Source organism: Trematomus bernacchii, unplaced genomic scaffold, assembly GCF_902827165.1.
Source record: "Trematomus bernacchii unplaced genomic scaffold, fTreBer1.1, whole genome shotgun sequence".
Lineage (NCBI taxonomy): Eukaryota > Metazoa > Chordata > Actinopteri > Perciformes > Nototheniidae > Trematomus > Trematomus bernacchii.
Window position 1 is genome coordinate 2,887,459 of NW_022987821.1, and position 25,448 is coordinate 2,912,906.

The window sequence follows — 25,448 nt, forward strand, 5'->3', positions numbered from 1 at the left end:
TTTAACCTATTAAGACCATTGTGGAAAGGAGTGGGGGGGGCGGCAGGGAACTAGAAATGATGCTCAATAATGTACATTGTAATTTATTTAAACTTATATCGCAATCGTGATATAATTTTAAATATTTAGGATTTTTTTTTAACATTATTCAAATGAACATTGGTCATGATCATGGTGTGTTTTTCTCCAAGTGGATCTGTACAAAACAAGGATATTTTATTTAGTCTTGACAAGCTGGGACTTCTCTGTAGCACCATGATAATTCATATAAAATAAAATGTTCACATATTTTGCCTTTACCAAATTCTGCGCTTATCATAATTTGGATATTGCACTATTTCATATTGTGATTTCTATAATATTTCCATTAATTCTGCAGCCTTAGTAGAGTTTGTGAATCTGCATCTGAGGAAATAACGCGTAGTTATATCTGTTATATTTACATTCTTATCTTAACATAAATACATCACGTTTATTTTGGATTCATTGAATTATTCTTGGATACACCCACACAACAATACATGTAATTAGTATAGCACCTTTCTAAATACTCAGAGACGGTTTACAATCAAAACAAACATTTCATACAAGCATTCAAACAACATACATTCATATTAAAATAAAAAAGCAAGATGTAATGAAATGGATAAGCAAAGCACAGTCTGAGCACTAACATTGAGTGGTTATTTTTTCCATACATTATATATAATATAATATATAAAATATGAATAACTGAGCTTTGGAGGTCAGATGTTGTTTTGTATGGGGCAGCTTTTTCTCTGTGTCCAGTCTTTGTGCTAAACTGAGTTAGTAGCTGATTCCATAATTTAACTTAAAGCACATTTCCTAAGATGACTTTCATCTAATGAAAAAAATACATTTATATTCCCAATAACCAGACTGTTAAAACGTGGGAGGCGTGTCTTCAGAAACACCCTCTCCTATATTCTCAGATCTTCATTTCTCTACAGTTATATTTATTTAAAAAAAGGACTTTTCCCCAGCAGACATCCCAAAGTATTTTCTCCAGCTTGATTAAAGTGACTGTAGAAGCTGTGACACCCTGCAGGATTGCGAGCGTCACACCCAAAGCTCCTTTGTGATCTGAATCTCTGGATGTTATCTCTGCTTGTCAGCGCAGGATCCTCTCAGGCACACCGAGTTTCACTGTTTGCTGAAATGTTGGAATGTCCTCTTCCCAATTGTTCCCAAAACATTCCTTCCATTGTGAATGCTCAGATCTGATATACAGTCGGTGGTTTGGATGCAGAGAAGAGAAGGGATGTAAAGTCCTGCTGCTCCACCTGTAGGCCACACTGCGTCACTGCACCCTGCACACTGATGCAGATACAACTTTTTATTTCACTCTTTATAAAATACATAAGAAATCATTGTATTCATATCAGATCTTTTTTCATTTCAGAGCAACACATTGGTGAATCCTTCCAGGCGGCGAAGAACACTGAAGAACACTTACAGGTTGGTTTCCCTTATTTATTTGGTACACATTTAGAAATAAAAAAGGTCAAGGTCCCAAAACTCTGGATACTACATTTCCCACAATGCATCTTTTGCTTAGAAGCCTGAAATAAGGTCTGTGGTTAGCACAAGCTGAAGAGATGTTCATGTATCTTCCATAACAGAAAATATGTCAGTAAAAAGTGTCTGAAGCTTCTGTGTGTCAAAACGGTTTAATGACAAGTGGTGACGTGAAGTCATGTGACCGTGATGTAGCGCCGATTGCATTTATTACAAAACCTTTTAAGTATCATTGGCGTTATTCGAGGGAAATGGAGCGATTCTTGCTTCTTTACGGTCCTACAAAATGACATCAACACTGGACCACTCTATAAAAGGACACATCTTTTCAACTTCATGGCATCGAGTTTGGATTCAAGTGACTGATCGCTGTGTATATGACAGGCCAGAGGGTACTTATCACAAATGAGTCAAATGAATGTGTCCCTTCAGGTTTGATGTTGCTATTTGAATATTTTAAGACTTCAATAAGTTGCTGTTTCCAAACTCCATATATGCTTTAGGTTACACTGCACACCTGTACACAATGTAAACAAAAGGGCTATAGTACCCTTCAAAGCCTGTGTGGATAGTTTGTTCTGCAACGGATGGAATCCACTAGAATAATAGGTTTGATTTTAAATCATATTGAGGATAAGATGTTTGATTTAAATCATTATCAGGTTGTTGTCAAACATACCCTGCATATTCTGACATTACTCTATAGTTATAGTACGGTGATATTTTCCAGTGTCTTTTTCTAAGGTTCACTTGAACTGCAGTCCAGCAGGGGGCAGTGCTGGCTTTCTTACTGTCATAGCATCCTGTAGTTTTTAGTGAACATGAGTACTTTGTCAGTCATCCTTTCACAGATCATGCATATTTCATAAACCCTGTATTCCTGCATTATAAACAGATTCACAATGTAAAGGAAATTGCAAAGAAACAAATATGAATGCATGTTTTTCTTCCACTGTCCAATGATCTATCATGGACGCGTTGTTTAGTTGGTGCACACCCGAGGTTTCACCAGAAGCATGTTTCATATAGAAGTCCAGTTGTTATTCTCTTTAGCTGCTAATGCTCTGATTGGTTGCCTGCTGCTCTGCTTCAGGTCACAGCTGAGGAGAGACCTGAGACTCAAACGCACCAGACAGATTTGAGGGGCGTTAAATCAGAGCAAAGAGTAAACAAGGCTAATTTCACTTAATGGATTGATCCATTCTTGATAGAGGGGTTTCTGCGGGGCAGGGGCTAAATAGGCTTCTACCAATCAGACTGTCACCTGTTTCCCAATGTTAGAGTATGCTTGGTCAAGCTTCACCCCCATGTTGCTCCCGTAGGCTGGTGTTTGATATGAGAGCAACACATTGACATGTTTGCTTCTCAATGTGTTGCAAAGTAGTGATTGAAAAGGATTTAGTTGTAGTGTTCCCTGCTCTTATTGTAGCTACTCGAGTGTCATGAAGTGAATGCAAAAGGCATTGTTTGGTATTCTTTGAAGAGCGCTCCAAAGCCAAGTTCAGTGTGGATTTGAGATTGGGGATGAAAACAGAGCGGAGAGGCAGAGGAGGGGAGGAGCAGAAATCCCTCCCCGTTTATCTGACAGCAGCGAGCCCATGTGCCGGCAGCCCCTCCCCCTGCCTCCCCCCCCCCCCCCGCTCAGTGTAAAGTTGTGTCTGCTGAGCGTCGGGCTGAGTGAGCCTGAGGGAAGCTGAGGGGACACACCATGGCTCTGCTGCTGGACGGCCCCCCCCCCACGGCGGCACCATGCTGCCTGAGCCACCGCAGGTGCAGGAGGAGGAGGAAGAAACGCTCCGAGCGCAAAGGTACCTCTGGGGGGGGGGGATGGGGGTCAGAGAGGGACCGTTTGGTGGACCAAGTTTGAATAATCTTATGCTACTGGTTAGAGCTTTTGTTGGTGGTTATCCTTTCATTTATTTGTACCTCTATAGGCATCAACTTTATCCTGGAAATAGCTTCATATAATAGGTTAGAAGTGTAAATGATGCTGTGGTGAATGACATTCGTTAAAAGTCTTTTAGATGTTATCAGAATCAGGTTTATTGCCAATAGGTTAACACTTATGAGGAATTTGCCTTTGTGTTTGTGATGATAGATAGACACAGTTAAAGAAGATACAAAGTAAGAAAACAACATTATTTACATGAAAACTGGATGTACCAATAAACGACGTACAGTATACTATGAGAAAATAACATCGAGGCATGAAGAATGCAACTTCATATTTTGTTAATCCATACTTCACATCAATATATGTCTTGATAATTTTGTTAGTACGTTACTACTTCTATTATCAGAACAATTATTTCATGAAGTTAATGAAGTGTCGTGCACTGATATTAACAGATATTTGATATATGTTGTATGTGTTAAAACATGAAGAATTACTTTTTTTTTGATATAGACACCCCTGATGTCGTTATGTTAGGGGAGTAAACAAAGGAGTCCAATGGAAGCTATTCTGGGTGTGTAGCCTTTGCAGACCTTTTACATGCACAGAAACCTATATCACACACTAGTGAAAACTCTAACTTTCATTACAATACTGGAGAGATATTTTCCTATTTTTGCAGAAGCATTTACTTTACCCCTCAGACAATATAAGTGAACATATGTATGAAGTCTCAGAGCAGCACCCTCTTACATCCTGTGCATTACTGCAAACCTCTGCTCATATTTTTCACTGGCTGCTAAAGTCAAGTGCACTAAATCCTCAAATTAATTCAAAAAGCAGGTACACCCAGATTTGTCATATTTTTATCCCACTCGGGAATATTCAATTTGTCCTAAGTGTTATTCATGGAGAGTGCGCTAAACAGTATTAATGTGTAAAGAAATGTACATACTTTGCATGCGGGGCCAGAGAGCAGCCCATCATTTTGTGTCCCTGCTAAGCGAGGTGTTGTGAGATGAACTGAAGTGTGAGTTTAATCTACTGGGAGCAAAAGTGAATTTCAGACGAGGTATAAGCCGATGTGCTCTGTGAGGCGTGGACGGCACGCTGCTAAGGGATGTGTCTGTCGGCCCAAAACCGCAGCTCAGATCTGTGATACAGCCCCCGTACCTCCGCCCTGAAGCTCTGCTGATAACCCACCCTCTCCTCAGGCTCCACCACCCCCCATCACACAGGTGGAGCAGGAGGCAGCTCCCAAGCATCGAGGCAACACCTGTCTTTCATATTGACTCTTAATTGAAGCAAGATTTGTATTTAAAATGCACCCATCGTATCAGATCAAATCAGAGGCAGATGAACCGTGTTTGCCCAGGGTGACTGTTCCTGTCGGGTGTCACATTTTCCAGATCAACAGGAAATGATTCATCATAATGAAATACAAAGGCAGCAGCAGATCCATAAAACACTTTCTTTGATGATGCAACAAGTACTAAAACGTCATAAGCATGTCCTTAGGTGAAAATATAAATATTCCACTTATTAACTTATATAATTGGGATTCTTCAGCCATTTATCCTCACAAATAATGCAATTTCTGGAGCAATTTGGGGTTCAGTATCTTGAACAAGGACCCTTGAACATGTTGACTGTAGGGGATTGAAACCACCCACCTTCCAATTGGTGCACCACCACAATCTTACCTCCAAACCTTAACGATAATATGCAGAGCCATTTTCCCTCCAGAAGATGTTTGACCCTTGACCACAGGCTGCTGGTTTCTTCAAGCGAGCTTCAACACAGCTTTTCAGTAGTGGTGTCTTCTTTGATGAATTTGTATGAATACTGTGATGTAGGGTTAGGGATATGCAACAGCTTTTTCCTCTCCATCATGTCCTTGTTTGACAGCTTTGTAACTAAATACAGGTATGATTTGCATACTGGCATTCACAGCTGGGTAATTCTCTTCCAAATAGTGGAAGTACTAACCTATGAACATTCCCGGGCGAAATGACATTACGTCCATAAATCCATAAATCCACCCTGCACCTCCACCTGCCTGTCCATCAGCTCCGGCTCTGGCTAATCCTGATGCCATGGGGTGTGAAATTCAACATCAGCCCTGAGCCCCAACTGGGAGATAGCAGGTTGCTGGCCTGGCCTTGACTGGGGTGCAGAGAACAGTGATAGCCATCTGTTGTGCGCGGTGGGGCCAGTGATGCAGAGAGAATGGGGGGGAGGAGGGTCAGCGAGGGTGAGGGGGGGGGGGGGGGGCCTGGAGTCTCTCAGGCAGACCTTCTGAGACCCTATGAAAAATAAAGAAAGTCAGGAAAAATGACGAAGCTCAAACTATTGAAAGGTTTTGGCTGCTACACATGTTGAAATATTTGTATGTATGTAATTGTGGACTTCCAGGGAATCAACACTGTTGTCCATCACTCAATTGGGCAGAAAATCATTTATTTTCCATTCCCCAAATGGGAGTAGTAGGAAGATGTAGTCCCGCTCCAACCCTTGTTGCTCCACTGGCTCCTCAGCGTGCATGTCTCCGTGTCCCAGCTACAATTTTCAGGCCCAGGAGGCAGGGCTACCTGTGATAAAAGCGTTAAATGGAAATGCGAGTGTGTGCTAGGCGAGCAGTGAGGTTGGGCGGGGGGGGGGGGGGGGATAAACTGGCACAGTTGTGCTAAATAGACAGCAAAGAGCCCTGAGGCATGCAGGGAAATATCTCAGTGCTACATGTCTGTATTCACAGCTGCAATGGAGTTATAGACAGCTTACATGCAGTAGCATAACACGTTCTGGTAGTGGGTATAGTATCTTTTTTACTATTGTATTCACCTCTAAAGGATGGGATGCATGTTGTTGTTCTGCAGATGTTCCTCGGTCAGGTTGTAAGACTGAGAATGTGTGTTTCATTTGTCCAGGTCCTGGTCACTTGGTGGTCACTGGTCTTCCAGAGGTTTGAGCTTCAGAGCTTAGTCCCCCAAGCAAGTCCCAAATGTCCCATCTGAACCATTGTCCGAAGAGAAGTTGAACTCCAGTAAAAAAAGAGAGGGAAGGGGTGGCGGCTGACCCTATGGAGCTTCTCCAGGTATCAGTCAAGTGTCTGTATGATTTGTTGCCAAGAGTGTCAGGGAATGTGCCCCATTGATAGTCTCTTTGTTGACTCTCATTGTACCATTCAGCTTTTCTCCTTTTCCCCTGGAGTTTAGGGGAGTGTTCGAAGTATACAGACTCATCTGTCACACATCTGTGCTCTCTGTGTATCTTTAAAGAGTGTGGTGCTCACTTCCAGCTAACCTCTCATGACCCTGACATTTATTTCATACGTGACTCCTGTGGTTATTGGCCCCGAGGCTTCATTCACAATGCGCTATCCCAGCATTCTGCCTGCCTGGCCGTTGCAGTATGGAAGTAGATAATCCTCCTAATTGCTTCACCTCTTCTCCTTGGCCCCCGGTGAGAGAGCGCTACAGTGGTGTGAACAGTCTGCTGTCAGCAGCACAAATACCTGGTCAGGACTCTGGTGGTATTAGTGCGTGGAACTGATACAGCAGTGGGCCTGCAGCTACTGCCAGGACCACTCAGCAAATACAAGCCGTCACAAAGATTTCACAGTGGGAATGATAGAAAGATGGCTGACGCATGCAAGTGTCCTTGGGGAGCAGTGAGGGGTTTATTTTCTAGCAACTTTGCCGTTTAAACAGTGTACCAACGTTTCTCAAACATACAGATATGTGGAGAGTTGAATACCTCTAGGTCTTTTAAAAAAAATGTAGCGTAAATGAACAGTGATGTATGAGTAGACCAGCCTTATTCATTTATTTCCTGTGATTGAATACGGTGGTTTTACATCACGCAGACCTGTTATGATTTTCATTGTAATCTGCTGTAAATGTCACATTTCAATCCAACTCCAGAAGCCTGTGAAAAGTGAAAATAAAATGACTTAATTTTGGCATAGTAGTCTGTCAAAATGTCAACTTTACAATGATTTGATTAACGGATGTTAGCCCCACGTGTTTTGAACTAAAGGAATACTCATGTTCCCTTCTGCTGTGACTCCACGACACATCCTGGAGTTTCTGCTCCATCCATCATCTCATCACCTCCAATTTCTGCACGCCTCAAAATGTCATTTCCCGGGGCTAGACTGGAGTTTGTGTGTGAGAAAAGCATTGTGTACTACAACGTTTTTTCCCTTTTGTTCCATCACATGTTTCAGGCCACCGTTTTTTTCCCTTTTCGCTGTCTGCTTGTCCTCAGCATCAATCCGTATACATTAGGTCGCTAAAAGAGTTCTCTGACAGCTGTTTGCAGTTGTTTCCCCCCCCCCCCCCGGCTCTGATTGTAACTCGCCTCAAGCACCAGAAAAAGCCTCTGAAATCCATCTATCACTGTCGGCTCAGTCGCTGATGGCCGTGGTCCAGATTCTCTCTCCTTGTTGATGGGGTCTCCTTAGGGCTGCACAAGAGGAAAACATAGGACATGGATATATATATAATGTTAGGTTTCTTCAGAGGAGAGAGCTAAACATGTCTGCTTTGTTGCTTCTTGATTGGTTTTCACTTCAATTTCATATTCTTCTACTGCTGTTGTTGGAGTGTACACAGTATCAGTGTGGTGGTTGTTAGTGCTGTGATGCATGATCCGAGGCAGGAGTGTGGCACTACGCAGCGTAAAGAATAGATTTATTTATTCTTTCCTGCTTATCTGATAAACGTATTCTCCCTATGCCATGCATGAGAGGCCACGGGTTCCTTTAATATACGTGCCACTTCCCATTCTGCACGTTGTTTATCCTCCGCTATATCATCTGCTTTCCAATTTGGAGACGGCGCTTTGTATAAATGCTCAACAAAAAGTGTTTCATACTGTATGATAAAAGTCTGATGATCTGGAAATCCAACAGTATTCTCCCATCATCAGTGGGGATGTCCACTTATCCTTATCCCTTATTGTAGGAAAAGGAGAAACATATACAACTTTTGAATATGAAACCTATAAAACACTGTCTGGGTGAGATAAAGCAGAGTTTGTGAGATTTATGTGAGCCTATAATGAGGTAAACAGGGTTTCTGAATAATACAAACACTCAAACGTTTTTACATTTCTGTGACAATCCTCGCTTAACTCCATTTCTTGGCATTTTACTTCTGAGTTCATTTCCTCCCCGCACTATCTGGAGAACCTGAGCCGTGTTCCCCTTGCTGCCGTCTCGCACAATGGAGCGGCAGCAGCCTGATAACGTTGTCATTTCTAATGTGAGGAGCCAACAGCTGAGTGGCAGCGGGGCAGGAGGACATATCTGTCGACAGAGAGCGATTACACAGCGAGTGTGAAGCCTTTCCCAACAGCCTCTGTTCCTTTTCCAGAGGAAGGCAGATTTCATTGGTTTGAATTGAGCTAGCTGAGTAAAGAGTGGAGAAGTGATGATGTTTAAATGTAGGACAACCCGTTAGTTAGCATCGCAAGGGTTCCCTCGACTATGCACATACAGTAGTGAATTTATGAGGTCTTCTGATATGAAAGAATCTTAAAGTGTGAACACCATTTTGAGGTTGGTCCAGTAGACCCCTGTGTACGCTGACAGCCCACATCTTAGTTAATCAAAGATAATTATTGCGTCGTTTCTGCCCGCCTCAGTTTGTTTGTTAGCACAGATGGCGTGCTGAGTGACAGTTTCCTGATTAAAACGCAGGAAATAATCAGCCTGGTGTCTTATCAGCAGACAGACGAGGACCTGTCTGACAGGAGTAGGAAGGGCCAGGTGGAGGTGGAGGGTGACCTGGGTGATGAGGTGTGACATACGAGCAAAGGAGAAGTGTCAAAGTGACATGTATTCTAAAGGTTTGTATAGACATCTGCAGCGCTAACTGTTACAGCATGATGGAAGGACTGATCTACTGATTTAAAATACCTCCAAAGTGTACTTTCCACCACTGATAACCATGTGCTGTGTGCCCTTCAGGTCGAGTGGGAGATCGGACCGCTCCAATCCAACAGAGGCTGCCCACCACTGAGGGGGGGCAAGTCAAAAGCATGAGTGAGTGATCCACGTGTACATTCATGCTTTATTATATACTGTCCAGGTTGTGTACGAGATGCATGCATGGAGGTAAAGGAAGCACACATCCTGAGTTAAATACCCATGGTGCATTGCATTGCTGTGGGACTCTCCTTGAAAATGTACCGTCCAATTCCTTTTGGCCAGCTCAGGAGGAGGTCGGAGCTTAATCCCAGGGTCAGGGTGTATCTACTGTGAGCTTTCACTCCATTTTGATGGCACATTTCTCAGCTTTTCCCTTTGGTCTAAACAGAAAAAGCCCCCTAAAGCCCCCTCTCTGGCTCTGTAAGGTAGGTCTATTTCAGCCCTAACACCACCTGACCCACGATAAGCCTCGATGGGATTTTATGGAAAAGACAGATTCCAAGTGAAGTTAATGCAGGGCAAAGCAAATCAACAAACAGCTTTACTTTCATCTCACTCCATTCAGGTGCCTGTTGAAAGCTCGTTCATAGAATGAGGGAAACGGTTTGATAAGTTGGCTATTTATTTGCAAAAGTGATAGGATCAAGCTTCAACGAACCGTTTTCAGAAAGGGGCTGTTTGTCAGGCTGAAGGGAGTCTGTTTGCTTGGGATCCAGATAGCCCGTTTAGCATCGTGACCGGTGCTGCTGATGCTAACTGACAGGCCTCTTTAAACACTTTCTTCATTTGTGTTGGCACAGCAGTAATCCTGTCCCTGCTCCATGTAAGCCAAAGTGAAAGCATGGGGAGAACATGTGGATTATGGCCGAGCGTAGGGAGAGTTGCTCAAGGTTATCCAAGGGCTGCTTGCCTAAAATCCTAAACAGGAAGTCACGTGGAAGACATTTCAGATGCAAGGTAACGTGTTGATATCTCAATTGGACATGCCAAGACACATTTGGAAGCATTGACCTTGCAGCCCGGTGAATTCACTTCTTAATGGATAAAGAGTCTGTTTCTGCTTCAGTGATTGTCTTTGAGCCACAGCAACAATAACAGTACGTTCCCCAGCAGACCTATAATCATCCCCCCCCCCCCTCTGGTTGCTCAAGGCATTATCTGCTATTGTGTTTTTTCATGTTTCAGCTCCGTCCCCCTCCGGCACACTTGTTATTAACTCTGCCTGCAGTCGGCATCTGGCTGTGACTGAACGCCAAACTCTGTGCAAGCACTGCACTCTTTGGTTTAAGAGGAAGTCATATCAAATGGAAAACAATGCTAAATGTGGCTAACAAGTCAGTTGGTTAAAAACTGGAACATTGTGAACATTTCACAGTAGTTTGGTTGATTGTTTTGAAGTGTATTGGCCATGTTCAGTCAGTCAGTATTGTAAAGAGAGAAAGAGGAACTGTGAATGAAAGATTTTGATAACCTGCTGCAAAAACCAGGGCTGAAATAGAATAAGACATTTGATCCATTTTTTATATAAAAATATGTATTTTTGCATCTTTTCTGTTGTCTTTTATCCAAATAATCCACTTCCTGCTCCTGCTCAAGTGTTTTTGTCTGGTTTTAGATGCTAAAAGTTAATCATTTCTCTGGTGTTTCTCTTCAGGCTCAGTTGAAGTACAGCATTATTTTGGGAAAAGTTGACACCCCTTGTTTGCACCTCCATCTCTCCCCACAACCTAAACCTGCGTCTTATAGGATTGTTTTCTGTCCTGAGCACCGAAAGGAGTAACCTATCGAGCTTTTGCTGGAGGATGTTATAAATGGAAGTTTACATTAAGTTCCATCAGCTTTGTTAACAGGGCCGGGTGATATGTGTTCCCAAGACACACCATCGTCCAGATAAAGACATGTAGAAATATGTTCTCAAAGCTCCTGGTGTAAATAGTGTATCCTTTAGTTTGCTAAATATGAGTATAGAAATAGCCTGCATGCTAATTAAGGTTTTAGGGGAAGTCTTTAAATGACGATTTACGTCATTTTGTATACATTTGCAAATATTACTTATGTTTGTGTGAAACATCCTCATTGACATATGAATGTGTTTAGAATACACTTGTACCAAAAGCTAAACTGCCACTATACATTATATTTAAATAATAATTAAGGAACACACATCACTTGTTCAGTTGCAAAGAAAGGTAAAGGAATCTCTAAATTTTACATTTACAAGATCCTGCAACGAAGGCATTGTAAGTTACTCTTTCTGGGCACCGCAGGTTCATGCAGCACAGATGTTAAGGAAAATCGCAACTTGGACAACCTCTTCTCCAAAGAGGGGGTTGCGGCTGAGGCTGCTCAACTCCCCAATGGGAGTGCTGGGGGTGGGAGGAAACGTCCCTTAGAGGAGGGCAATAATGGGCATGCACATTCCAAGTACAAGCCCAAGAAGCGTAAGAAAATCCCCGGGCCCATTCTGCCTAAGAACGCCCTGATGCAGCTGAATGAGATCAAGCCGGGGCTGCAGTACAAACTGCTCTCTCAGACCGGGCCGGTCCACGCGCCCGTCTTCGTGATGACGGTGGAGGTCAACGGGCAGTTCTTCGAGGGCGCTGGTTCCACCAAGAAGAAAGCCAAGCTGAACGCAGCAGAGAAAGCCCTGCGCTCCTTCGTCCAGTTCCCCAACGCCTCTGAGGCCCACATGGCCATGGGCCGGACTCTGTCTGTCCACACGGACTTCACCTCGGACCAGGCCGACTTCCCAGACATGCTCTTTAACGCCTTCGAGACATCCCCCCCCGCAGATGACCCCTTTTATCTCACGTCCAACAGCAACGGTTCTTTCAGCTCTTTGGGAGTCGAGTACCCGTTGCTTCCCTCCCCCGTCCCGAACCTGATCCAGGCCCCCTTACCTCCAGCCCCCTCCACCTTCATGTCCCCTACAAGCGGCAAGAACCCTGTCATGATCCTCAACGAGTTGCGGCCGGGCCTCAAGTACGACTTTGTGTCAGAGAGCGGGGAGAGCCACGCCAAGAACTTTGTCATGTCGGTGACGGTGGACGGGCAGAACTTCCAGGGTTCTGGGCGGAACAAGAAGCTGGCCAAGGCCCGGGCGGCGCAGGCTGCTCTGTCCGCTCTTTTCAACATGCAGCTGGACCAGGCCCCGTCCAGACAGCCCATACCCAGAGAGGGGCTGCAGCTGCACCTGCCTCAGGTAAGCAGGGACCAAGGTTAATGGCCCCGTTACTTTCCTTACTTATTTTTAGGAGTAATAAACCCGCAAACTGGGACTAGTGAACGTTAGATAATGTGGGTTTCCCAACACTATTACCGTGTCCATTATCCAGATGTGTTAGGTTGCATGTGGTCTGCCAACTCTGCAAGTTAACCTCATATTTAGTGGTTTACCAGACGGCAAATAACCATAAAGCCGTTTTGAGGCATGTCGAGGTTTGACAGTAGCTCCCAGGTTAGATCTGCCGTCTTACGAGACAGTTGTTCGTAGCCAACCTGACAGAGTGTGAGTGAAGACGGCTTCAGGAGAGACAAGTCCAATTCACTGGGAATCTATTTACACATAGACTAATCCCCGGCTGTAATCCATGCACACTGATAAGACAGCTGCTATCTTAATTAGCATCACCCTGTGAGTGCTATTCAAACACTGCTGCTCATTATAGCAGTCTCTCCGCTTTACTTCCAGAGCAGTGAGTGAAACAGAGGATCTGTTCTAAGCCGCTCACATCCTGCCTGTCATCCACACCAGTGCAGCATTCCTAATTGAAATATTCAATAATAGCTCCAGGGCAGATAAGAAGAGCTTTCACTTTCTTCTTATCGCATTGTTGTCTCTTCGTCTTTGTATTACCCAAAAGCCGCAGTCCACATTTTCAACCTTTTGCTCAAAGTTTCATTTTCCATCATTTTGCTTCATGTATAATAATTTGATTTGTTTTGGTGCTCAGGTTCTGGCAGACGCCGTCTCCCGCCTGGTCGTCGACAAGTTCGGCGAACTGACGGACAACTTCACGTCGCCGCACGCTCGGCGGAAAGTTTTGTCAGGGGTCGTCATGACAACAGGTGATTTATGTTGTGTCAGTCAAACCCAATGGAGCTGCAGCATTATTTGTCTTTAGCTGCATTTTCATTGGGGAGGGTCACAAAACACCTGACTCAGCAGTTTTATGTACGATGTCAGGACTTCTTTCCTTTGGCGCACAGGTGCCGATGTGAAGGAGGCTCAGGTGATCTGCGTTTCCACGGGGACAAAGTGCATCAACGGTGAATACATGAGCGACAGAGGGCTGGCTCTCAATGACTGCCACGCTGAGATCGTGGCTCGCCGCTCGCTCATCAGGTTCCTGTACTCGCAGCTGGAGCACTTCCTCAGGTCAGTCACATATCAGAGAATCCAGATAGTTCTTGCAGCTTAATGTGCATCAGAATCAGGTTTATTATTTGGTGTATAATGGTTCATACGCAAACACAGTAAGAAGAAGAATTTTTTAAACAAAGAAGCCAATATAGAACGAACGTCGGAATTATAGCTGTATTCTAAGAATTCCGACCCTTTTTCAATCAGAATTCTGACTTTTTTTTATTTATTCTGACTTTAATTTTAGAATTCCCAAATGTTTAATTGTAACAGCTGTGCAGTTTTGCTGTGCATTCATCCCTTTTCGTCTCCTGCATGTCAAACCTCCCTTAATCTACGTGTCTCCAGTAACCACGAGGAGGAGCAGCAGAAGTCCATCTTCATCCGGTGTGACAGCATACAGGGCTTCAGACTGAAGGAGAACGTGCAGTTCCACCTGTACATCAGCACGTCCCCGTGTGGAGACGCTCGCATCTTCTCCCCGCACGAGGCCGGAGTAGAGGGTACGCAGGAAGAATTATGATGAAGATACATGAACATATATTGCTAACCAAAAGATATAATGTGTATTCTTCCCCCCCCCCCTCAGATTATGGGGATAGACACCCGAACAGAAAGGCCCGGGGACAGCTGCGCACTAAGATCGAGTCTGGAGAGGGAACCATCCCGGTGCGCTCCAGCAACACCATCCAGACGTGGGACGGGGTCCTGCAGGGGGAGAGGCTGCTCACCATGTCCTGCAGCGACAAGATCGCCAGGTGTGTGTTGTATCCCTACCCTCACACACACTGTCAGCAGCTACACTACGTAGCGATGTTCCTGGGACTAAAAAAGCCGTTTGAGTCTGAGCCGTTGAATCAACATAACCTCTCACACAGCTGTAGCTTTACCTTGCTGCCCTGCAGACACTCTTGAGGTGTTGAAGGGTGTTTTAGAGCAGACCACTACGATCTGATGAGGATGTGCACGTGTGGAGAGGCTGCAATCACTCCAGCTCGGGTCCTCGGGGGCCATCAAGCCGCTGGAGCTTTGATTAGACCACTTGATGAATCGCAACCAAGCCGTTAACAGCTCCTGAAACAGCAATGTAGACATCAGATAATGTCGTAATCTTTAGATCACACCCAGGACGGGTCTACATTCTGTCCCCAGAGTCAAAACTAAACATGTAGAGGCAGCGTTCAGTTATTAAGCTATAAAAATAAACGTGCCTTGCCTTGCCTAAACTTTTGGGACTTACTAATGGGTGTTTGGTCCCCCTCCAGGTGGAACGTGGTTGGATTCCAAGGCTCTCTGATGAGCTACTTCACGGACGCCATCTACTTCTCCAGCATCATCCTGGGCAGCCTGTACCACGCGGACCACCTCTCCAGGGCCATGTACCAGAGGGTGACGGAGATGGAGGAGCTGCCCCCGTCGTTCAGCCTGAACAAGCCGCTGCTCAGCGGTGAGACACACTCCACCATGATCCCACTCATCTGTCCGCACACATCTGGAGCTCCTTCACTGAGGAGCAGCGAGGGTTTAATGGGAGATCAGGGGGGGGGTCAGAGGAGAGGGTCTCAGGCAGATAGAGTAAAGTATGTTAGGAAGTCAGGAAATTCAGAATATTTTAAGTTTACCAGTCGACAATCACCAATTTAAATTAGGACTGTTCAACATTATTAATAAAGTCAAAATGTCCTTTGTGAGCTATTAACTGTGGGGTAAAAATGACCCTATTTGCCTCTGAAATATATAATGGGAGTATAAAATGATGTAAGAATAGTGAGTTAAATCCATCCCCTCTCCCCCTCAGGTATAAGTAACGCGGAGGCTCGTCAGCCGGGGAAAGCTCCGAACTTCAGCGTGAACTGGACGGTGGGGGACCCGGGGCTGGAGGTGATCAACGCCACCACAGGGAAGGACGACCTGAGCAGACCCTCCAGACTCTGTAAGCACGCCCTGTTCGGACGCTGGCAGCGCCTGCACTGCAAGGTAACACCACCCCCCCCCTCGCTGCTGGACAACTTAATCCGTTTCTGATTCTGATGTAGTTCCATGATTCTCACAGCTAACGTGTGTCCTTTGTGTGTATGCAGCTGTCCTCCACGCTGCGGATCAGCGCGCCGCGGCCCGTCAGCTACAGCGACGCCAAGCAGGCGGCGGTGGAGTACCACGATGCCAAGCAGTCGCTCTTCAAAGCCTTCCACAAGGCGGGCCTGGGCGCCTGGGTGAAGAAACCCATCGAGCAGGACCTGTTCTCTCTCAACACTTGAGACAGGAAACAGACTGCTGCTTCACTTCCTGTACGGGGAATCCTCCGTGTGCGTCGTCATGGACTGAAGCTCTATAGCTCCTCCCTCTGCCAGCACAAACTTATGCAACTTTAAATATGTAAAAACAGACATTGGGAATGGAAACTCTTTAGCACTTGTTTGTATAAAAATAGGGATGTATTTCTTTTGCATGTGTGATTATACCAAATTGATTCAGTAGAAGGTTTGTCATCGTGTGTCGGTGTTGTGATACGTTGGAAAGGTCCTCCTAAGGGTTGTTTCTGCTTTGCTGCAGTTCTTACAAGCATATTTCCATTCTTCTCAGAAGTCTAGAATGACAGGAAAGACTTTAGAATGCGATTCTACAGATCCCCAACATGTGGAGTCACAATCCTGCAACATTAGGAAGGCATGCATGTGAATGTGTCTGTGAAATAACACACAGCTTCCTGTTTTAAAGGCTTTTTCAACAGCTACATTTGGTCTAGGTGTACCTGATGGGAGCCAAGGGGAAAACACCATGTTTGTATGTAATGTATTAAAAGGAGTATTGTGTTATTTCTCCTTTAAAAGTTACACAGTGTCATTTTAAAAGTGACGGCACTATAAGGATGGATTAAAGTGGAATCATAATATATTAGTTTTTTAAGTCAAGGTAGCTAAAAAGGTCATATGCCTTCACTTTTTTCACAATACAAAATAATATCAGGTTATTTTGATTTGGTTTGCAGTAAAAACACGAGGTATCCATCGAGTTTAAAACAAATATTTAAATAGTACCCCAGCACATTAAACGCTACTAGAGCAAACATGAACAATCAAATAAATAAACAATAAATGAATAGGTGTTGCTTTCACAGCATCTACAGGACGCCGCTACGTGTCAAGGAACATCAATTAACAAGTGATAACATATATTTTTATATTACTTCACTCTGTAGAAATTGAGAATAGATATGTGTCATTTAAGCTCTCTGAAAAGGTGTCACAACTTTTTCTGGACTGTTTAGTTGTTCCTATGTGATGTCATGATGCATTTGAGTACGATTAGCCTCTTTCACATCCGACAAACCAATTAAACTCTCTAGTCGTGTTGCACTAGATCAGGGTCATGACCCTTATGCAATGAAACTCAACAGCAGTGATGGTCCATATGCAGCGATGCAGGAGTGATGTCACTGTCACCACCAGTAAAAGCTCACCAAAGATGTCAGCAGATGACACTTTTTTTATTTTCTCTCTTGTTTTACACTCATTCAGATGTACTTTTTTATTCCTGTGATCTGCCTCTATGTGGTGTCGATGTGTGATGTTCAACTCTTTCAAACCAAACAGACCTGTGTCCTCGAAAGCACCCAAATGATCTCTACTCCATGTCCTGATCTAGCTTGTATTTAGAACTGTGTTTTCAATGTTGTAAATAACTTTTTCTGTCATTTTTATTTGCTGTTAATCTCCTCCAAACACACACAGGGCATACTTAACAAGTTGTTTTCTTTTTAAATCTTCCTGCTTCTATGTATTACTGAAAATGTGTCTGACCTTTGAGCATGTGCAGACCTGTTCCTGGCTCCAGATTGGGCCCTCTGGGTTTTTAGAGGGGTTTCCAAAGGGAGAAACTGTTATTTGTTCTCCATTGCCTGTGAGGTAAAGCTGGAGTGAACGGTGCACATGTTGGTGCTGGGTGAGCCTCACTACTTTACATGAACAGATGTGGGGCCTGATGCATGAGCTCCGCCTGTAAAGCATGAGAACTATGAATATAAATATGTAGAGTCAAGTCACTGAGCTAGAGATTTAATAAAATGCTGTTACAGTCATGTGGATGGTTGTCTGCTTTTAATTGGCCGCTGCTTTGGAACCAAAAGGTTTCCAGTTCAAGTCCCAAGGTGTCAAAATGATGGCGTTTAGTTCAATCTTGCTGCCTTGTTTCGTTGTCTATCTTAAGCTTTTTTTGAGCGCCATCTCCACAGACGCCTGTTAGTGTGTCCTATCAGCCTGCAGCACCTGTGCAACATGACAGAGGAAGATAATCTGTGTGTGGATTACCTGTCTTCTGCAGCACCAGGGAACAGACCCCTGCAAAAACATGCCTTGCTATATTGACTGTTTTTTGGGATGTGTTTTTGCCAAAACCTCTGGCTCCATTCCTCTTAGGCCACACACAAGAGCAAAGTTCGGAACATGATTTCCAGGCAGTGGGATTTGAGCTGCAAATGAGAGAAAATAGAAGCTGCTTCAAGGTGAAGTGGGATTAGTGAAAACAGCTCTTCATACTTCTCCACCTTCCCCAATTTATCTGCAAATTACGTTCCCTGGCTAAGCCTCTGACAGGCCACGTAGAAAAAGCCCTGTCCTCGACACATTTTAATACTTGGGAAGTCATTTCTTAGCAATTCTGTTCTGCTCTAGTGATGATTCCAGTTTTTTCAAGATATATCTGCCCTGCTGGCTAAGAGCTACTCTCCAAAATTAAAATCAAGTGACTTAAAGTGCCCATTGGTAGTTGATACAATCACTATTGGTTTAACTCAGCAGATTAGATTTGCACTACTTTCTGAAAAATACCCCAGTAGACTATCATCTTGAAGCTGAAGAAGCACATTTGGAGCAGAGCCGGGGTGTCTCGTCCCCCTCCATCAAACTCTGTGGCTGGGTGGTCCCTCCATTAGGACATCTTCTCATTTGTCGCGGCTCGTTTCCCTGGCGATCAAACCCCATTAGCCACTTAATGGGCCTCTGCACGAACTTAATGTACATACAGTAACGCAGCACTCAGCAGACAAGCAGAAACGAATCCCACCACCTTCTTTTTGAGTCAAATCAGTGCAATGCTCTCAGCTGCTGAATACCAAAGTGGGATATTGAAGCTTCCTTGAATGCACTTCTGGCTTATTTCCAAGTATATATTATGGTAATATTATGACTCGGAGATGATTTTCTTCCACTTTTGTCATTGTCGCCCTACATGCTGTCTGACATTCGTCTTCCCTGGACGTGAGGTCTCGCTGTGGAGCACCTACTGTACCTGGCCCTAATGTACCAGAGTCTCGTTTTCACGGATCCAGAGAGGAAAGGTCACCAGCGTCTGTTCCTGAATAGAAGCAGCGAGAGCCTGGCTACTCACTGTGTCCCCACATACATCAACTCCACTGAGCAGAAAATTAAAATGGAAATGTAGGCCTTGATGGAGTCGAGGGTCCCATTGACCTGTGCTGTATGATTTATGGCGGGTGATTACGTCACCTCCATTCTGCCTGGACCACTGAGTTCATCCCAGGCTCCAACCCAAGCTGCAAAAAAGTGTTACAACATCATTTATTTTGATTATTTATTACCTGATTGTAAAAATATTGATGTCCATGGACTATTGTGTCATCATACTGTGTGATGAATATGGTTTTATTATATTTTAGTTTAGTTTCTCAACCTTTAAGATACAAATCAGAATCACTCCCTCCTTTAAATTGATTTTGCATATTTGCACATTAATGAGGATGAACTGTTTGAACAATACAGAGAGAAGGCAGTTCATTTCTCGTAAGATTTAAATACTGGTGAGATATTTGTAGATGTTGCATTGTGCAGACGCGCTGAGACATGTCTGCCATCCTGTGGTAACTGGTGTTTAGTGCAGCTGTATTAATTCTGAGAATACAAGATCATTTTTATTGAATAACCATGTACTTGGTATCAAAGTGAATGTGATTTTCTTTCAATATGGCTAAGCATTTCAGGGTTACCATTATATCTTTGTGCTATACTGAATAAAAGACTTGTGTACATTATCAGTGCCTTAGAAAGAGGAAGGCTTACTGTTTATTAAGTAATTATTTTTCAGGTAAAACCTTTTTGGCAGTTTATGGTACCACAAGCTGATTGGTAAAGGACTTAAACGGCCACATCCCATTGGTTAAGCACGATGACGTCAGCGCGCAATTGTTTGAATCACGGAAGAGCCACACATAAAACGTAAATGCCTGACATAAACAGTTACGCTTATTAGTTCACAAACATTGACTGTGTAAAGGTGCAAAACTATCGGACAACTCTGCAGCTGGTAACGGCGACACTAACAATGGTAATAAATAATAATTAATGTCGTATTTTCATTCATAAAGACCTCTTTCAGGACCAAACACACCGCTAATATGAAGTGGTACCTTGTTAGCTACAGCCAGAAGCTAACCGAGCTAACTAAACTAGTAAAGGACGTCAAAAGTCAAGTAATAAAGGGTCATTATGTACTAATATTGTTAGACCTTTGTATAGGAACTGCATATTAACGTAAGCTATCAGCTGGTTCTTCATTTCTGTTTGTTTTTATCGATTTAAACCCATGGAAAGGTACTCAGATCTAAGTAGTAATGAAAATACTATGTTACAAGTAGAATTCCTGCTTTCAGAATCTTACTTAAGTAAAAGTACAAAAGTAATGGAATCCTAATGGCCCATTTCAGAATATTGCATATTAAATAACTTAATTATTTATGCATTAATGTCTCTCATAACTGGGAAAGGTTGAGCAAATTAAATATAAAACAGCAGGATATGTTAACCTATATTTTTAGGTTACCATATCATGGTTATATCTTAGTTGATTTAATTTTGCATTTGCTAATAATGTGAATCTTTAAAGTAAATAAAGCTGTCAAAAAGTGCATCATTGGCTTCCAAGGTGGAGTGGAGTAGGGGTATAAATGTGCATAAATAGAAAATACTCAGGTTAAATCAAATAATAAAGTACAGTACTTGAGTAAATGTACTTTATAGCATTCCACCACTGCTGAAGAGGCGTGTGTGTGGAGGCGTGGATCGCCTTTCATTACTGCCTGTAGTTCAGCACTCCAGCTGGAAGACCTGCAGACACTTTGAGTTGTTTCTGCAGTGTAAGACATGGACAGCAGGAGAGCTACTTTGCTGCCAACAAGAAATAAGACATATGTTTATCTGTGGACTTCCAGGCAGTTTCAGGTAGAGCTCAGACGTCATCAACAGCTTCACATTGCTCTGTAATGTTTGTTTGTACATTGTGTTGTGTGTGTGTTTCAGGAGGAGCAGGCAGAATGGGATGGGGTGAATAAACTTCTGCAGCATCACGGTTTTAAGCCTGTGTATTTTGCAGATCCTGTAGAGAATAGGAATATTTCTGGTAAGAGGCAATAGCTCCCATTTCTTGTCAACATTTCTGAGTTTACATAAATGTATTGGATTTAATTTGTCTATAAGAGAGATTTGCAGATACCTTTTCTTTTGGAATAGACAATATTTATATGTTGTGTGAATCTTCATGTGTCTTAGATCTGATTCTGCTGGACAAGAAGTCTGCTGATGAGATGAGGATGACTATCAGGACGATGCTCACAGACTCGGACAGAAGACAGGCTCTAATCCAGGAGCTCATCAAGTCCAACAACGAACTCAAGTTAGTCAAACTACCAACCAATTAATCCTGAAAATGTAGAGGTTTATCCCAAGAGAAAAGCATTACTTTAAGTACCAGTTTGACATCAAATAAGATATTTGTAGTCAAACAGGAATCCGTTTATTAGCTGCATAAGGTTAAATATGAAAATGTCATTATATAAAATAGCATCATCCTCCTGGAATGTATGGAATTAATGAGATTGATCTGAAACAGCTGAGGGTCTGTCAGTGTACATGCCTGCAGTAGATGTTACTGATGGTGTCCGTATCTTCTTAATAATGCATAAGCAGTGTGTGGACCACCTGTCCTCCTGCTATCTCATCTCATCAGAGGAGTATGACAGAGATACAGCTCAGTGCAGGTATGAACACTCAGTGAGGGGGGGGGGCTGACGGCCAGGTGGCCAGTGGGCAGAGAGAGAGCAGCTGACTGGAACACTGCTCTTATTTCTCCACAACACCTCCAGGGCAAACAATCATTTGAATGAATACACTGTATGCCTTGTCAGAATGCTTTTTGTCAGCCTCAGACATCGGCCAATCGGCTCGCTGATCACTGAAGCTAATGTACTTGCAGCATCTTTTTTGTATGTAGCAATGCACTTGTTTGATTGTTAGAGTGAATCTTGTGTATGTGTGTAGAGAGGGGGTTCAGGAGCACATGAGGGGGGCCGCACAGCAGTCTCAGAGGGCCACAGAGCTGGAGGGGCTGCTGGACGTGGTGAGGACCAGGGTCCAGGACCTGGAGGACCGCTGCCTCAGCAAGGCCGTCCAGCAGCACAGCCACACTCAGCAGCAGCAGCAGGTAGGTCCACAACAGACATATATGAAAATAAACTAATAGATGGTGAATATTGTCAATTATTAGCTTCAGTCAGAAAACATGGTCTGAGAGAGAGATGTTTGTGTAGAAACTGTGTCAGGTTCTGGAGCAGAAGCTGTCTAAGCAGAGGGAGGAAGCAACCGACCTTCAGAGGAAACTCTATTTCACCGTCAAAGAAGAAGAGCGACGCTCGGCCCGACAGAGCCAGACCTTCCAACACATCTGTAACAAAGTCAGCCAGCAGAATTCCCCCGCAGACCAGCAGTAAGAGCCCGACACACGCACAATAGCTTTTCCATTTTTTTTAATTCATTGAAATGAGATGTGATGAGTTGCTCCTGGTTCTTCTCTCTGCAGGGTGTTGGATGTGATTGACTTCTATGAGACCAAAATGAGTCAGCTGCTGGATGAGCTCAGGTAACATCCCCCTAAAAATCTGACCCTTTTATTAGAAAATACTTTAGTACATAGACAACAAGACACACTAACGTTCTTTCCCCCAGATCTGTGAAAGGACAAAGTTCTCAAGTGGCTCATCAGACAGGAATCAAGAAGACATCCGGCAATGTGACTCCATCTTTCAAAACTATTCTCAAGGTAGCCTGACAAATGTGTGTTCCTTTTCATATTCTTTCCCTTAAAGCAGTACTTGATGCTCTTGCATTTCTTCCAAGGCATACCACGAGCAGCAGAAGGGAAGCCAACGTGAAATAGAAGCGCTAAAGAAGGAGGTTGAGCGCCTGAAGAGAGAGTTGGATACAAGGTGTGTGTTCATTAAGTCTCCAGCAGAAGTGCTTTGATATGAGTAATCCCACTGACTGTGTTCCTCTGTGTAGGCCCACACTCAAAGAGGTGAAGTTCTACAAACACAAGCTCCGCCGGTTGGAGGGCTCAATCAAACACAATAACCAAAGGTAGGAACTCTAAGGAAAGTCCCGTAAAGCACCGCTCCGATTTGCTGTTTCAAAAACCAATATCCATCTCTGTTTCGTAGCAACACCTTTCTTGTAACTGAACCCCTTCAGTAAACCATTATGTAAGCCTCAGTATCCAGTATTTGATCCATTTATTCCATCTTTTCAGTTCTCCTAAAGAAGACATCCCTTCAGATATCAGTGAGAACATCAATGACCAGGCCAATTTAAGTGCCTACTATCACCATGTAAGCATACTGTTGTCCTTTTTTCTTTCTGTTGTTCACTCCTCCTAACAAAACACAACTAACTTTGATTTGTTTTCCTCACTACCAGCTGTTAAACGATATTAAATCGCTAGTGTCTGATCCCAACGCGCCTCTACGCCTGCACAGAACCAAACCGTCCTCTGTTGAGTTTCACACCATCCTGCCCACACTGGAGGGGTGGGCCCAGCAGCTCCACCTGCTGAAGGTAAACTCCACCTGCCCACCACTGTAGGACTCACCTGATGTTTGACCCCTCCGCATTGCATAATCCTGTGTGTTAGCCACTATTCTGTTATCAAAAAGCACATGTCTACAATGCTTTTTAAATGACTCTCATTTGTTGGTAGGATCTGCAAAGGGGATTAAATAAACTGAGTGTCAGACTGATGCCCTGGCAGCCCCCTGATGGGGGCCATGCTGCTTCAGAAGTGGTGAAGATGGAGGACATGATGCTGCTGGTGGACACCATGCTGGAAAACACTGCGACGGATGATGAGAAGGTACAACACTGCAATACTTTTATACTACCTACTCAAAATAAAGCTGTCTCTCATTGGGTGTCTTTGTGGTGCTGTTTGTCCTGCCAGGTGCTCAGGAGCCCCACCCGCTTCACCCTGGGCTCCATGGTGTCTCACTTCCAGAAGCTGTTTGACGTGGGCTCGCTGAGCGGAGTGTACCCACGTATGAACGAGGTGTACAGTCGGCTGGGAGAGGCCACCAACACCATGAGGAACCTGCGAGACGTCCTGCAGCTAGGTGGGCCTCAGCTGGAATCCAAGCTTCATATATTCCTCTCTGATACAATGGAGTTAAATAGTGTTTTCTTTCCCTATCAGACAGCAGGGTTCCTCCTGCAGAGGTGGTAAACCGCGTGGCCTCGCTGGTGTCCTCCGCTGAGCACACAGCCGGACTCCATGATGTCCTAGGAGACGCTGACATTGACAGGTTCATACATTTGGAATATGAGCTGCATTTTAAGGCCAGGTGTGTACAAGGTGACAGTAACCCAAGATGCTTTTGTTTTACAGTATCATCGTGAAAGTGAAGCAGCATGAAGAGTTCTTCCCTGCGTTCCATGACCTCATTCTGGACATTTTACACACTCTAGGTAATATAACACAATGCAACGCGTATTCCACATAAATACAGAGAAAATATTCCAGCGAAGAGAAAATAAATAAAGCATCAAACAACTTTGACCACCACTTATCATCACTCATTTCTTATATAAATACATCAAAATAAAAACCTTGTGATAGCTTCAATTTAACATTTGTGTGTGTGTGTATTTCAGGAGTGAGACACTTGGACGACATCCTTCCAGCTCTGAGGTCTCTGAAACACACAGACTGACTGCTGTGGTTTGTGCGTAATGCTTGTGATGTGTGATTTTTGTTTTTAATTTAATTAAATATTTTGTAAAAAATGACAGTGAAATATAGATTATTTATTTATCTACTGCACCAGCAATACATTTGAAAAAGCTATTTTGAAATGCGTTGCCTGGAACATCTCCAGTAGATGGAGTACAAAGCAGATCATTGCTGATTATACTTGATTTCAAGCGCTTTGAGCACCAGGAAAAGCGCTTTATAAATGTAATGTATTATTATACTGTACATGGTAGATTTTACATACATAAATGCAAAAAAGACATAGGTTACCCTCAATTTATTTGAGTTTTTACGCAAGTTTAAATAATAAAAGTACTAGAACTGTCAAATAAAAGCATTTATATATAAACATAAGAAATTAAAGTAAGGAAGCAATGAACTAATACATAAATATATTTATATTAACAATAGAAATTAAAGTAAAAATATGCACCCTGTACAACTATATCAGAAGTGATATCAAGCTGACCCATCACTGTGCATTGCTCTATGTTTTGACATGCTCTTTTTGTCAAGAGGTGTGCATATGTGATTCTAAAACAAGGTACCTACCCTGAGCTGTAGGCCCACTATAGTTCTTTCAGACTAAATGTTGAACCGGTTAGGTTAACCCTAACCCTGAACCGCAGCAG

At 43.5% G+C, this 25,448-nt stretch overlaps 2 protein-coding genes across 2 annotated transcripts in view; both read left to right on the forward strand.

The window, feature by feature from the left end:
• Positions 1-17,813, forward strand: part of LOC117498930 (double-stranded RNA-specific editase 1-like) — a 28,394-nt gene extending 10,581 nt beyond the window's left edge. The window contains exons 3-12 of the mRNA XM_034151124.1: positions 1,424-1,479; positions 9,408-9,482; positions 11,636-12,570; positions 13,322-13,436; positions 13,578-13,746; positions 14,080-14,234; positions 14,321-14,489; positions 14,997-15,178; positions 15,530-15,708; positions 15,813-17,813. Of these exons, the coding sequence (XP_034007015.1) occupies positions 9,479-9,482; positions 11,636-12,570; positions 13,322-13,436; positions 13,578-13,746; positions 14,080-14,234; positions 14,321-14,489; positions 14,997-15,178; positions 15,530-15,708; positions 15,813-15,989 (2,085 nt within the window). The 5' untranslated portion in view covers positions 1,424-1,479; positions 9,408-9,478 and the 3' untranslated portion in view covers positions 15,990-17,813. The remainder of the gene's footprint in view (positions 1-1,423; positions 1,480-9,407; positions 9,483-11,635; positions 12,571-13,321; positions 13,437-13,577; positions 13,747-14,079; positions 14,235-14,320; positions 14,490-14,996; positions 15,179-15,529; positions 15,709-15,812) is intronic.
• Positions 17,814-19,966: 2,153 nt separating this feature from the next.
• cep70 (centrosomal protein 70) lies at positions 19,967-24,852 on the forward strand. Its single transcript, XM_034151130.1, has 16 exons — positions 19,967-20,070; positions 21,042-21,141; positions 21,291-21,414; positions 22,059-22,221; positions 22,328-22,503; positions 22,597-22,656; positions 22,743-22,836; positions 22,914-23,002; positions 23,076-23,153; positions 23,323-23,401; positions 23,490-23,627; positions 23,770-23,922; positions 24,010-24,178; positions 24,259-24,367; positions 24,451-24,530; positions 24,717-24,852. Exons 1-16 carry the CDS (start codon positions 20,068-20,070, stop codon positions 24,773-24,775), a joined length of 1,674 nt encoding a protein of 557 aa, XP_034007021.1. The 5' UTR covers positions 19,967-20,067; the 3' UTR covers positions 24,776-24,852.
• The last annotated feature ends 596 nt before the right edge of the window (positions 24,853-25,448 follow it).